This window comes from Babesia bovis (genome assembly GCF_000165395.2).
Source record: "Babesia bovis T2Bo chromosome 4 map unlocalized Chr4_2, whole genome shotgun sequence".
Taxonomy (NCBI): Eukaryota; Apicomplexa; class Aconoidasida; order Piroplasmida; family Babesiidae; genus Babesia; species Babesia bovis.
Window position 1 is genome coordinate 729,027 of NW_026261572.1, and position 13,300 is coordinate 742,326.

General features: G+C 42.8%; 7 protein-coding genes across 7 annotated transcripts; 5 read left to right on the plus strand and 2 right to left on the minus strand.

Moving 5' to 3' along the window:
• Positions 1–27: 27 nt before the first annotated feature.
• On the plus strand, positions 28–2,916 carry BBOV_IV003260 (uncharacterized protein). The gene has a single exon (XM_001609440.2). The coding sequence runs from the start codon at positions 66–68 to the stop codon at positions 2,913–2,915; it is 2,850 nt and encodes a 949-aa protein (XP_001609490.1). The 5' UTR covers positions 28–65; the 3' UTR covers position 2,916.
• A 2-nt stretch (positions 2,917–2,918) lies between these two features.
• Positions 2,919–3,954, minus strand: BBOV_IV003270 (Nucleosome assembly protein (NAP) family protein). The gene is made up of 5 exons (XM_001609441.2): positions 3,727–3,954; positions 3,632–3,690; positions 3,488–3,591; positions 3,106–3,452; positions 2,919–3,071 (listed from the first exon to the last, which is right to left on the minus strand). The coding sequence occupies exons 1-5, from the start codon at positions 3,774–3,776 to the stop codon at positions 2,921–2,923; spliced, it is 711 nt and encodes a 236-aa protein (XP_001609491.1). The 5' UTR covers positions 3,777–3,954; the 3' UTR covers positions 2,919–2,920.
• Positions 3,955–4,489: 535 nt separating this feature from the next.
• On the plus strand, positions 4,490–5,289 carry BBOV_IV003280 (uncharacterized protein). Its single transcript, XM_001609442.1, has 3 exons — positions 4,490–4,638; positions 4,676–4,986; positions 5,022–5,289. The coding sequence occupies exons 1-3, from the start codon at positions 4,586–4,588 to the stop codon at positions 5,207–5,209; spliced, it is 552 nt and encodes a 183-aa protein (XP_001609492.1). The 5' UTR covers positions 4,490–4,585; the 3' UTR covers positions 5,210–5,289.
• Positions 5,290–5,400: 111 nt separating this feature from the next.
• Positions 5,401–9,235, plus strand: BBOV_IV003290 (Elongation factor Tu GTP binding domain family protein). Its single transcript, XM_001609443.2, has 5 exons — positions 5,401–7,009; positions 7,045–7,230; positions 7,265–8,668; positions 8,703–9,131; positions 9,166–9,235. The coding sequence occupies exons 1-5, from the start codon at positions 5,429–5,431 to the stop codon at positions 9,232–9,234; spliced, it is 3,669 nt and encodes a 1,222-aa protein (XP_001609493.1). The 5' UTR covers positions 5,401–5,428; the 3' UTR covers position 9,235.
• A 10-nt stretch (positions 9,236–9,245) lies between these two features.
• On the minus strand, positions 9,246–9,973 carry BBOV_IV003295 (N-terminal domain of Cprotein BF1 interacting co-repressor CIR family protein). Its single transcript, XM_051766986.1, has one exon. It carries the CDS (start codon positions 9,943–9,945, stop codon positions 9,247–9,249), a length of 699 nt encoding a protein of 232 aa, XP_051623578.1. The 5' UTR covers positions 9,946–9,973; the 3' UTR covers position 9,246.
• Positions 9,974–10,106: 133 nt separating this feature from the next.
• BBOV_IV003300 (Programmed cell death protein 2 C-terminal putative domain family protein) lies at positions 10,107–11,301 on the plus strand. The gene is made up of 3 exons (XM_001609444.2): positions 10,107–10,613; positions 10,649–10,825; positions 10,858–11,301. The coding sequence occupies exons 1-3, from the start codon at positions 10,130–10,132 to the stop codon at positions 11,271–11,273; spliced, it is 1,077 nt and encodes a 358-aa protein (XP_001609494.1). The 5' UTR covers positions 10,107–10,129; the 3' UTR covers positions 11,274–11,301.
• A 451-nt stretch (positions 11,302–11,752) lies between these two features.
• Positions 11,753–12,976, plus strand: BBOV_IV003310 (haloacid dehalogenase-like hydrolase family protein). Its single transcript, XM_001609445.2, has 2 exons — positions 11,753–12,050; positions 12,086–12,976. Exons 1-2 carry the CDS (start codon positions 11,774–11,776, stop codon positions 12,781–12,783), a joined length of 975 nt encoding a protein of 324 aa, XP_001609495.1. The 5' UTR covers positions 11,753–11,773; the 3' UTR covers positions 12,784–12,976.
• Positions 12,977–13,300: the final 324 nt, after the last annotated feature.

Here is a 13,300-nt window from a genome sequence, read left to right on the forward strand (position 1 = left end):
ATTCTCGTCCCCAGGATATAACTTCTTGGTATGTCTAACACAATGTAGCTTTTAAGTTAGCTATAATGTATATATGTAGCGTGTTTACAGCGCGTTTTCAGCTATTTAAAAGATTAACATGGGAGTATAAAAATGATTCTCGTACCTTTTCCAATGTAGTTAACAATGTTCTCTTGGCTTTGTCCGCAGCCGACTCAAAAGCATCACTCGCTAGAGTTGCGAGATCATCCAACTCTCACAATGTAGTTCACGGGGAAATTGAGCCGTCAATTACAAGCAGTGCCCATCTGGTGGACTCCACTTCTGTGCCTAAGGAAGATGGACCAGGAGTTACTTTACCAAATTTATCGCAAGACGAATCGGCTACTTCCACAACTAATAGAGAGTTTGTAGGAATCATGTCACCTGTTTGGTGCAATGGAATCCGCAATGTTATTCGCCACAGGTACACAGACGAAGGGGTTTGGAGCATCTTGTATAATCACTTGCCGTCGGGGCGATTTTGCATTTCTCTTTCTGACTTACCGCATATAAATCGCGTGTTGTTAAGCATTCGTTCCTTTGAGTGCCGAAATGCAGCGGTACAATCCAAAGTGTCCAAAATTACAGGTAAGTTGCTAAAGGGTATATGCCTAGCTGCACGAAAGGAGCTTAACCGAGGAGTAATCGACTTGAAAACAATGCCTCATAGGTTAGGGCATGCTACTGAGAGTCCACCATTTACTGAAGAACATGATCCATTGCTGTGTACACCAACTGTGGATGAATCTAACTGTCCGAAGGCATTCACCGATGATCTGTGGAAGACGTGGTACATTTTATATAAGTCCCCAACTATAAGATGTAATGATACCATGGAAATATTGCTTGAGGTCCTCGACCGCCATAAGAAAGTAGTGGATTCTTTTGATTTAGGTCGTGTATTGCGTATGATGTCCTGTATATTAAGCAGTAAATGCTTGTCCTTGATTGAGGAGCGTCTTTTAATCAAACTGTACAAACGGATGTTATATATAATCGATGCTCGATTAAGATCTATATCATTCGAGGATATAGCTGAGGGTGGTGAATCTTGTAACCTGGCAGCGTACCAAGATAAGAAAGTGGAAGTACTCCAGGATGTGCCTGATGAGCATTCAGAAGCTATAAATGCAATGGAACCAATTACTGGACGTAACAACATGCTATTGAAGCAAGGTAACCTTTTTTGGACGCTATCCCATGTACGAGATTCACTTGGAACAGTAGCTGACATGTGGCATAGGATGCCAACATCGTCATTTGGGTCTATTCTACATTCCGAATTGAATGTCAATGGGATATTGTGGCTATTGAAGGTATCTAAAATAACTCTCGAACGTTCAGTGGCAATACACCAGCGACTCTGGAGCTGTGCTATCAGTTACACAAGTATTCCATCATCTGGATCCACTCATATGTATCCCGATGAGCTATACAAGGGCGACATAATATCAATGGTTCGTTCACTTGACTCCGGTATCAAGATTCTAAAATCAGTGGTTGCAAAACGGGTTGTGGAAAAGTCATCGGAGGGCAGCTCATTGGATAGATTGACTGAACCATTGTACGATTTTTGTTTAGTACATTTCCATAATCCACCACATTCTATCGTTCGGTTGAATAAACAGCAGGTAGCTGCGGGCTATTATCTCATTTTACACGGTGCTGTGAGCTGTGAATGCAGCATTGATCGCATTGATTTGATTTTAACATGGACACTGTCAATGTTACATGCGTCCATTGATAAATTTGTGGAGCATAACCCAGGTGAGCTGCTTCATTTGGTTGCTACAGTTGACAAACTGTTATGCTTGATCCGTGATCTAGATGCCTCGGCCGCCAAATGTTCTGAGATACAGGATACCATCTGTGGTACGCTGGTTAAGTTATCAGAAGTACCTGAGTCAATTCATCAACACTGGATTAACAATGGTGATATATCTTACCTCTTAATGCTGCTACAAAGGTATGGATGCTTGTCATACAGTAACATCTCACGCATTATACCTAACACCAAGGTCAAGTGGTGGACATGGGATCCTCACAAAATTGCGATATTCTGCCATAGTGTGTCTAAATTGGGGAGCCTTAATAACGATACCCTTTTGGGTACTATGGATGCATCGTTACAAACAACAGATTTGGGCCAACTGGACAACCACGATGCTATCACGTGTATGGAGGACATACTGCTGCCCATAGGCAATATGTTTTGTGAATTAGACAGACTACTAAAGCAGGATCCAAAGTTGTTGTGTCACTTAAACCATGCACAGCTTCTTTCTTTGGCCACGTGTTATGCCACTGCTAACGGCTCCCTATCATTACCTTTGGAGCAGATGTTATTGGATCGTGTTCATCGCATGAACATCGTGGAGTGCGTGCAGGCTATGTGTTTAAGATCAGTTGTTATTTTGAAGGCTTCTATAAATCGCATTAAAAGGTTGCTTGAACACGGCAACAGGATAGTTGACATAACACCAATTTTGGAATATATCTACAATGGGATTTGTTTAAACAGAGTAGATCCCAGTAGTGTTGGACTTAATGTGAATAGCAACAACTTGTTTCCCCGAAATGTGGATACAAAGATTAATTGCGACCCTGTGGATGCTATTGCCATAGTTAAGCAACTTTGTGAAGTACTGTCTCGAATAGAGTCTGACGTAATGGTACTGAGTGATTTGGATTATTTCCAGCGGAAGTTAGAAAAGAAACTATACAACGAGACACGTATAAAGCATGTTGCCATCGATAGAGAGCAGTCTATAGGTACTCTAGTTATTGCATCACAGAGTGCTAAAGAGATGTTACTGAACGAGAATGTGCAAAATGAACATCAAGTGGTATACACTACGTTAGCGAATTTGTTTGGCCAAAGGCAATGTAACTAATGAGTTCATTCTTCATCGTCGTCCAAAATACCGTAGTCATCGTCTGCGAAATCGACGGAGACGGTATCTAGGTAGTAGGCCAATGGAGCATGCCACAACTCTCTCCTCAAAATCTCACCGAAATCTGGTCGATTGACCCATTCTTCCGTCGTGAACCTGAATGCTATAATCATCTAGTCAATGTATTTACCATTCAAATAATGACCAGTCGATGCACCTTTCATCAGATCTTGCTTTTTGTGCAACTTCGATTGGGCTTTTACCCTCTTTCCACTCAATCTTCGTGCATTCCACTACGTCATCCTTGTCGTTAGTGAACACTATGTGTTTGGTTAGCACTAGGGGCTCCATGTACTCGCGAGCTTCTTCGGTAAATGTGAGCGTCACTTTGTACGATCCATTATTATCGATATTATCTTCAAGATCTATCTTTTGTAGCAATTCCAATATAGGTGCGTCAGCGGTGGTGAGGTAACTCAATGCTGGGTGGTGAGAAATAGCCTTTGCCCAGAATCCTGGAATCTTATCAATTATTTCCTGTTAGCCGTTTTCAGTGTTTAAAAAGAAACTACCTGTCTTTTTTTGAAATGTGGTTGTTTCTTGCGATCATACTCACGCTGCAGTTCAATCTGTTTAACAGCACATTCTTCATCAATTTCTAATAGAACCTTCTGGACTACATCAGTCGTGATAATCTCCATAGATAATCAACTAACCTGCGTCGAAATCGTGCATATACAACGATAGTGCCTGTGTGTCTACTGCGTCGCCATATCTATTCAGATATAAGTATAAGCACGACTTAACTTACACCTCTGGTACAGCGCCATCTGGCGTACCTTCTTCCAAAGAACGCTTCATTTTCTTGGATTATATAAGCAGTGTGTCCGTGATTATGTCCCAGTAAAAACTATAAAAAGTACAATTAAGTAAATTATAACGATCGAGTGGGAAAATGTAAGATTCTATTATACTAGTGGCTGTATAATTGCCGATGGGGAATTGCTGCTTCAATATGGTTCACACCATTGGTTTGTACTTCGTAGTGAACGTTAATATAGGTAGAAGGGAAGAATTTTCTTATTGCTTTTCTGCTGTCCAGTCCCCACAGTGTACTGTCTACAGTGCTATCATTGCCATTATAATTCCCAAATACCATTTAAAACAACATTTAAGGACGCCTATTGACCTGACTATATGGTTACGTTTTGAGGGAATCACTGGGTTACCATCTATGCATAGGTGAATTGCCTAGTGCAGCTAATAATCTTCCTTCTTTATTTGCTATTAATAACACTGTTTTTAAACACACAATACATGTAGCTACACATCTGTAGGATTCGTTCACTTTGTTTCTATTCTAGCGTTACACATAGCACTCTAGACATACAGTTAGCCTGATGAGACTCTTGTGTATTGGATTCATTTAACATCGATAGCGACCGTGTATATTACACATTAGTTATTTTGTACTAATCAAAGTATTTGAACTGTCAGATCAGTGTTTTTGTATATCGGGTGTCCATTCGAGTCCGTGATAACTGCCTACTATTGGTCACACGATGTTTACTACCGGTAGAAGGTCATTATATTTTTTGGCGTCAGCGTCTTGTATTGCTACATTTTATAACAGTGCATTGACTCCTGTTGTTGCTCAAGGGTGGTTGAACATGTTTACTCACGGCGCTTGTCCTTACCGTGGCAATGGCTGTGCTCAGGCCGGGTATGTTTCATTGATCACGTATTTTACAATACAGTAGGCCTCATGACAACAAGCATGTACATTTGGGCAGCTTTCGTGATGATAAATCCGGTGGATCTTTAGAGATCACACTTAACAAGTCTGAATTGACCAGCGATGCTATCTACAATCTTACTGTTGAGAGTCAGATGTCCACTGGTTACTTGTGGATACCTATGGGCATTTACTCCAGTTCAGAGCATGCTGCCATAGTAGGGAGGCAGGAGTCTTTTTACGCCGATCTATTGACCAAGGACTATATGAAAGACGCCATGTCTAAGGGTAAACAGGCTCATGACATAACGATTACTCCATTCAAGGCCCAATCTGGTATGTGTAGGTCTTTGTGTTAATATATAGTACAGGTGGTGCTGGTGTCGAAAAGGGTCCTTCAGGTTGCCCAGTTGGCGCTGCGGAGATTTCCATGTGTACACTAACTGTTCACCAAAGCATCGGTGAAGGTGTTTACCATGTTCATTTTGGTTATGTTTCTCCTTTTAGGGGTCCCAATGCTGCTTGTACCAAGGAGCTTGTGATTCGTATCGTGGCATAGTGGTATATAGTTACTTGGTTAATTCAGCTAACACACTGAAACTTGTGTGTTATATTTTGAAATAATGTACCATTAAAAACATATGGATATTAATTTTGTGTTTGTTTTTGATCGATTATATATTGTTACTGGCGTGGTTGCCCCCGAGCTGTACCTTCTACAACCAGGCAGTTGTATTTTACTTTAAAATTTGTTGCATTTCAAAATGCTCGTTCCAAAATGGCACAGCAGACTGATTTGCTCAAATCTACGGAGCACATCAGGAATGTCTGCTTCCTTGCTCATGTGGACCATGGCAAGACTACTCTGTCTGACAGTTTGATATCTAGCATTGGCATAATAAGCGAGCGCATGTCTGGTCGTTTGCGTTATTTAGATAATCGTGACGATGAGCAGCGCCGCATGATAACTATTAAATCTTCTAGCATATCATTACTGTACTCTGCTAGTGACACTAGCAATCGTACAGGGTGTAATCGTTTATTTAATGACCAGCCGTGTATTATTAACCTTGTTGACTGTCCTGGTCATGTTGACTTTTCCGTTGAGGTTGCTACCGCAGCCAGGCTTTGCGATGGCGCATTGTTGATTGTGGATGTTGTTGAGGGCATATGCCCTCAGACTAAGGCTGTTTTACGTCAAGCATGGCGCGAGAGCGTGCGTACAGTGCTCGTGCTTAATAAGATGGACAAGTTGATACTAGACCTCAGTATGACACCAGAGGAGGCTTATAACCGTTTACGTGATTTAGTGGATCAGGTCAACGCTCTTATGTTTCAATTGTACAACGAGTACCTCAATCGTGACAGTGATGACGACGTGGCTAAGGTGGACACTAGTGCTAAAAAGTGGTTTTTCTGTCCATCTGATGGCAACGTTGTATGTTGCAGTGCTATACACCGCTGGTGTGTGAATTTGCGTGACTTCGCTCAGCATATCGTCCGTAAACTAAATGTTCCCGAGACCAAGAGTGCTGGCATAGTACAGGCTTTATGGAGTGATGTATATTACTGCCCGCGTTCAAAGTCTCTGAAGCCTATAAAGTCTGGTGAGAAGCCTTTATTTGTTCAGTTTGTTCTTGAGCAGATATGGCGTGTTTATGAATCCATATTGACTAGCTGGGACTCTGTAGAGGCTGCTAAATGTGTGAAGTATTCGGGTGCTACTTTAAGTCCTCGTCAATCCCAGCTGTTGTCTAGGTCAGACACTCCTTCATCAGAGGAGCGTGAGGAGTTGTTGACTACTGTTATGAGTGCCTGGTTACCAATTCCTGGCGGTATCATTCGTATGATTGTGGAGTGCCTTCATGACCCTGTGAAGGCTGCTCAGAAGCGTCTTAAACGTATATGTCCCGGTATACTAGATTACCGTGCTTATAATGAAGTTGTGTCTTGTAGTGTCAATGCTCCTACTGTAGTCCACGTGGCAAAGTTTTTGGGCTGTGACTTGAATATGATGCGTTTAACAGGTGATGTGTTACATGGTGGCGAGCGTTCTGACGAGTTCGTTGCCTTTGCACGTATATTCAGCGGTTGCCTCAAAGTGGGTAGTCGTCTATACATCTGTGACACTGGAAGCGCATCGGTTACTATGAAGTACAGCGACATCCTCACTGCTGAGGAGACTCGTAAAACCGTTTGCGTGGAGCGTATTATGATATGCATGGGTGCTGACCTTCTAGATATCGATGCCGGATGGCCAGGTAACATTGTTGCTATATACTTATCTCAGCACGATGGCGGTTCCACTGATTTATCACTTGGCACAAATCCCATGATACGTAGTAACAACATGGACCATGTAAGTTTATCTCTTACATGTTACATACGCTAAAGGTAAAGGAGGTGATGGCCTGGATCCTATCACTGGGAGACCCTCATAGACAGAAGATGAAGCGTGTTCATGATGCCTACGACGAACGTCAAAGGTTTTCTCGTCAGGGTAACCTGTGCAGTGTGGATCGTCATCTTACATTGAGTAGCGACCCATCATTCCCAGGATTCCCTCCCTTGAACCTAGAGGTGGGTTGTCAACGTATTGATATATACTCTTCAGTTCAACAACCCTATCATCCGTGTATCGGTTGAGCCTCAGAATGTGAAGCACACTAACGAGTTTCTCATGGGTCTCGCTTACTTGTACATATCAGATCCCGCTATTGAGTTGGATGTTTTACGCTCTGGCGAGTATGTTTTGGCATGCTGTGGCGAGATCCACCTGGAACGATGTGTTAACGACTTGGCTAACCTTTACGCCAAGGTTCCCATTAACGTGTCCAAGCCTCGTGTATCTGTTCGCGAGGGTATTATTAATCTGCAACACCTTGACAACGTTGGTGTTGCTTACGCCAAGGTATTTAGCAAGATGGTCAACTTCCCACCATGGCAGAATAATGCTAATGACGATTCCGTTGTTACTGACCCTAGTTTCGATATGAAATCACTGCATCCTATAAAAGGCATACCTGGTGTCTACATGACCTCTTCGGCTGCAAGGTGCGGTACTGAGTACGCTGTTACTGCTGCTGGTGATGTGGTTATTATGGTCCGGGCCGTCCAAATGCCTCCCGAGCTTCTAGATTACATGGATCACAACAATGACGATATTAAGCGTGCTATCTACGATGGCATCGCGCAGACTAATAGTGGCAGTGCCACTAGTGAAGATCGTATTACTGCTTTCCTCGATAAAGTAGAGTCTGACATAATGTCAATTTGGCGTACGAGTACGGGCCAGCGTGGTACCAAGGTTGACATAGGTCGTCTTTGGGCTGTTAGTACCAATCGCGGCAGTCGTGCTATGTTGTTTTATAATGATAATAACGGTCTATTGATATCGGAGACTGCAGCTTCAACTCCTACTCATGGTGGTAACAAGCCTAGTAAGCCCTCCACTACCCTTCACTGGCGTTTTAGGGACAACTATCAACCAGAGGACGTCAATTCCTTGGAGTCCTCCAAGTTAATTTCAGCGTTGATATCAGGATTCGAGATTGCTGCTCAATCAGGTCCTTGCACTGAGGAGCCGCTTCGCGGCGTTATTTTTGTCATTGAGGGTGTCTATCATTATGTATACCCTTGCCACGATCTGTATAAAGACAATCTATACATTCGTGCTTCTTGTGACCCTCGGGCTAGTAAGCTACCTGCTTCCATATGTGAAGAGAGTCATAATATAGATGACATTGTATTAGACTGTGTTCCTGAGGGCACGGAGCACAGCAGTTGTGACATATCTCCCCAGCCCTTGGCTGAGAGCTCTGACGACCACTCCAGTGCTCGTGGTACCAAGTGGTCCGTTACTGAACTTGAAGGCTTGGGTGTGGAACATACATCCAACGAGACCACAACGTTTGGCTCCAGCATTGACGAGCATCAGGATATTTCATCGCAATTTAGTGACGTTCTAACGTTGCAATCATCTCACCGATCTGGCAGTGGTGCTTCCAGTACTGGCAACGTAGGTTATGTGTATTTGATACTATATCTTACAGATAATATCCACGATGAGGTCAGTATGCCGCAAGGCCCTGATGCAGCGTGGTCGCCCTCGTATATACGAGGTATTGCTTCGTCTAGAGATCCAATGTGACCAATGTGTTCTCGGGAAGATTTACAGTGTCCTTCAGAAGCGTCGCACCCAGATAGTTTCCGAGAATGTGCGCAACGGCACTAACACTTTCATGATCGAGGGTTTGATCCCCGCTTCTGAGTCTTTTGGACTTGCTCAGGACTTGCGTTCAAAGGCTTCCGGTGGTGTTATATTCCACTTACAATTTAGTCATTGGGAGATGAACCCAGATGACCCTTTCCCCGAGGCCTCTATGACCGATGAGGAGTTTGAGGACGAGGGGTTCAACCTGGGTGCTATGATTCAGGCTAACATCCCTCGTAAGATTATAAACTACATTAGAAAGATGAAGGTTGGTTTTACGATATTCAATACATAGTGATCAGGGTCTCCCTACTGAGGAGAAGGTTGTTGTATCTGCTGAGAAGCAGCGCACGCTTTCAACTAAGAAGTGAGCTTCTATCTCTTTAATCTAGTGCATCCATCTGTTTAAGCTTGTTTAGCGCGTCTGCTAGTGTTGATGTAGCGCGATGTTTAAGTTTATTGTTGCTTGTATCTCCTACTTTGCGTTTATGGGACACCGTGTCCAACGGTTCCTTGTGTACCTCATCTTGAGAGGATACTTCAGCGCTTTTCGTTACATTTCTTCTACTGCCGCGTGTAGGTTTATTTGGGCATTTAGTGCCGCGTTGATCGATTTTACAGCATTTATATCCCCAACTGTTGGTGTCGCGATTGTAATAACTCCCGAAAATGCTTGAGTGGCCGTGTTCATGTATATCTTCTTTATACCTCGAGCGTATGATTACTTTATGTACTGCGCTATTACTGGGTTTATGTGTTCCTTCCGGTGCTTTCTTGGTTAAAATCAATCCCACGGCATCATCAGTGATTTTGGAATCCGATACTTGATACTTGCTTGGTGGTTTCTGTGAGAGGAGGTACTCTTGGTATTGTTTTTCCTCCTGTTCCCTTAACTGTCGCTTAAGCTCGGTTATACGTATTTCTTCTGCCAGCTTCTCCTTCATCTCCTTTTGGCGCTTTAGCGCTGCCTTGTGCTTCTCTTCGGCAAGCCATACTTTCTCCAGGTTTTCTCTATTTCCCGGGTGAAAGTGCTTGTGATTGATAAAGGAGGCAGATTTATTTCCTATTTTGCCCATCCACATCTTGGCTGCGATATGTTTTAATTAAATTTATATATCTTTTTTAGAAAACCATATTGATACGGTTATTTACAGTGTGTCATCACTGGCGCTCTACAGCGTGGCGCGTGTTAAATTGCCCTAGTATATCTCTAAAGGATTCTATATTCTGTTTTTTCGGGTGTGTATTGTTATTTTGGGTTGATCAATGGCTGATGAGGATGATTCTCGTGTGGAACTGTTTGCCAAGGTATCACCTGGCGAACCATGGCAGTATCAACGTCAGTTTTTCCCTAGTAAATTAGGTGGATTTCCAGCATGGTTGGAACCTAATAACTTGCCATCTGAAGACAGTTTACAATGTCCCGCGTGTTCTGGTATTATGACCTTTGTGTTACAGTTGTATGCTCCTGATGACGATGAGCCTTCCGGTGACGCCTTCCATCGCATGTTGTATCTCTTTGCTTGTCAGCCTTGTGGTACTAGTTGGCGTGTTTTAAGATCGCAATTACCTCGTCGCAATCGTTATTATGATTATCATCCCTCTGAGCCTGGTACTATATTCCCGTATCCTGATCCTATGATCGCCAAATCATGCTGCATTGCTTGTGGCATTCCATCAAGTAGAGAACCTGACTCTAGTGAGGCTGTGGCTGCTAAATGTAAAATTGAAGATATATCTGACTCAATTCGTAAGTGAGAGTATCATGTCTTCTGTATATCACAGGTTGGCGTGGTTTACATCCTCGCTGCAAAATCGCAATTACTCATCAAACTCTGGATGCCACTTTTCCGGAATGTTTATTGGACATTTGTGAAGGTGATATCAAGGAACCTGATGACTACCTCGCGTATGAGCGCGAGTTATATCGTAAATACCAGGAGAAGCGTGCTGCGGGAACTGGTAAGTCATTGTTATACAATTTCATTTCATAGTAAAAGACGACGATATGGATGAATCTGAGGAACGCGCTATTGAAGATATTCAGCGTGAACGTTTAGTTAAAGATGTAAGTTTCCAACGTTTTTGCAAGCGGACTACTCCGGAGGATGTACTGTACTACTGTCGTGATGGAATACCTATGTGGACTAGTGACCGTGCCCCTAGGTTAGAATGTGCTCAACCTGGAGATACGGGGTCATCAGCTGAGGTACCGCTTTGTGATCTCTGCGGAGGTCCTCGTGCATTTGAATTCCAGGTACTACCGCAGATGTTGGTTCATCTCAAGGGTACCCGTTTAGACTTTGCTTCTGTGGTAGTCTACACTTGCGCTGCTTCGTGCAGGCTTGATGGCAAATACCAGCCTGAATTTATCTACGTTGAGCGTGATTACTCTCTGGCTGCCAAGTGACGTTGCGGTGGATATATCCATGAGCAGGTCATTATCACTTGTGCATTAATCTATGATATGTCAGGATTCATTATTGCATTTAATTTCAGTGCCAACGTCATTGTTGACATGTCAGTTCTATGCCATGTGGGTCGCCAATAGGAGCACTTTCTGTGTAATAACACATTTATGTCACATGAACTATATGCCAGTAACATTTCAAAGCCAATGGTAGCTAATTACAGGAGATATATCCGTGATATGGTATAATGCTCACTAATAGAACAACAGGATTCTTGATGGGCAGCAATGCGTTTATATTGTATAACCTTCCATTTATATCTTACATTCTACGTTGCAAGGTGTGCGTGACGAGTCGTGCGGTGGAATGCTTACGTGTTTAAGTATATTAAGTGGCATGGAGCTGTGTCAAGTGTGTGTGATAGTCATGTGCCTGATAGTATCACGGTAATAATGTATACATATATTGTGGCTGGTAGTGTATATAATAATATTTTAAGATGTTGTGCAATACTTCTGCGATCAATCCATGTGAGCATGGTCGTACTGCCGAAGAGCGTGGTATATTCCGTTGTTGCCAATGGCTTGACGGTCTGATTGCAGATGACAGTGCCAGTGCCTTAATTGCGAATTTTCGTCCGTTAAGGCACCCATTAAAGTACTTTGCTGTGGATTTAGATGGTACATTCCTGTCTAATAACCCTGAAGTATTCCAGCGTAACCTTGATGCTTTTGCTAAGGTTTTTCGTGCTGGTTATAAGATATTTTTCTGTACAGGTGTGGTTATCAACATTCTTTTATATGATGTGTAGGTCGCTGTCATACGGACTCTATGCGCGTGATGCCTGCGGGTTTTATGGAGAAGATAGGTTACAACGGTTTTCCCGGTGTATACTACAATGGTGGCATTGTATTCGATGATAAGGGTAATGTTATTGTCAATGAGCTATTCGACAAGGGTATATTATCTCGTATCATTGACTGCATTATTGCTGCTAACCATGAGAAGTACACTGTATTTTTGACTTTTGACTGCTGGTACGTCGTTACTGATGACCGTTCTTACTTCAACGAGATGATTGAATTTGCTGGTTTGAATCGTCCTCTTGTGCGCACTACCTTGGCAGAGGTAATGAAGATGGACATTATGAAGGTCCTCATTTGCAAGTATGCTTTAATGGCTCCATACTTTGGTGGTATGGTTAACCATGACTTCGTTCACAAGCGTGCTATGCTTGACATGACTGACTTGACTCCTGTAGGCGTCACTAAGCGTAGTGGACTTGAGGTATTGCTCGACCATCTAGGTGGTTCTGCAGCTGAATGCGGTTACATTGGTGACGCCGAGAACGACATTGAAGCTATGGAGTTCTGTGATCATTCATTTGCTGTTGGCAATGCTACTGACACCGTAAAGCAATCGGCTAAGTACGTTTGTGAGATAACCAGTGAACAGTGCGCCTTTGCTGCTGTTGTTGATGCTGTATATGGCTCATACATCTCTAGATGAGCTCAATGCGTTATTTATTTTCAAAAATCATTTAAGTTGTGTACCTACGGTGTGGGTACCTTATTTTTAAAGTCGGCTGTTAACTCGGATATTGGTACTTGTGGATTTACGAAATCTTGGATTTCACACGTACCGATGTTTTTATAGCTGTGGATTTTATTCGCTTGGAGCACGTCGTGCCCGCTGTGCAGGCTCTAAAACAGTTTCTGTTAATTTATGTGTAGTAATTTCACATTTTGATATTCCACTGTAGACACGTATTCCCACTTGGTACTGTAATTGTATAGATACACAGCGTACAGACCAGGTCTATACACAGTTATTAGTCGTTTGTACAGCGTATAATGTGTGATCTTTGTCTAATGGGATGTGTATGTGCTGATACTGCAATGTCTTCTTTGGTAACCGAGCAGCCACGCCACAAGTGGCTCTCCAGACACTTACACCTTTGTATAATATGATCTAATTGACCTGGATTTGGCACTAAAATGTGATTACTTCGGTCAAACCCCCACAA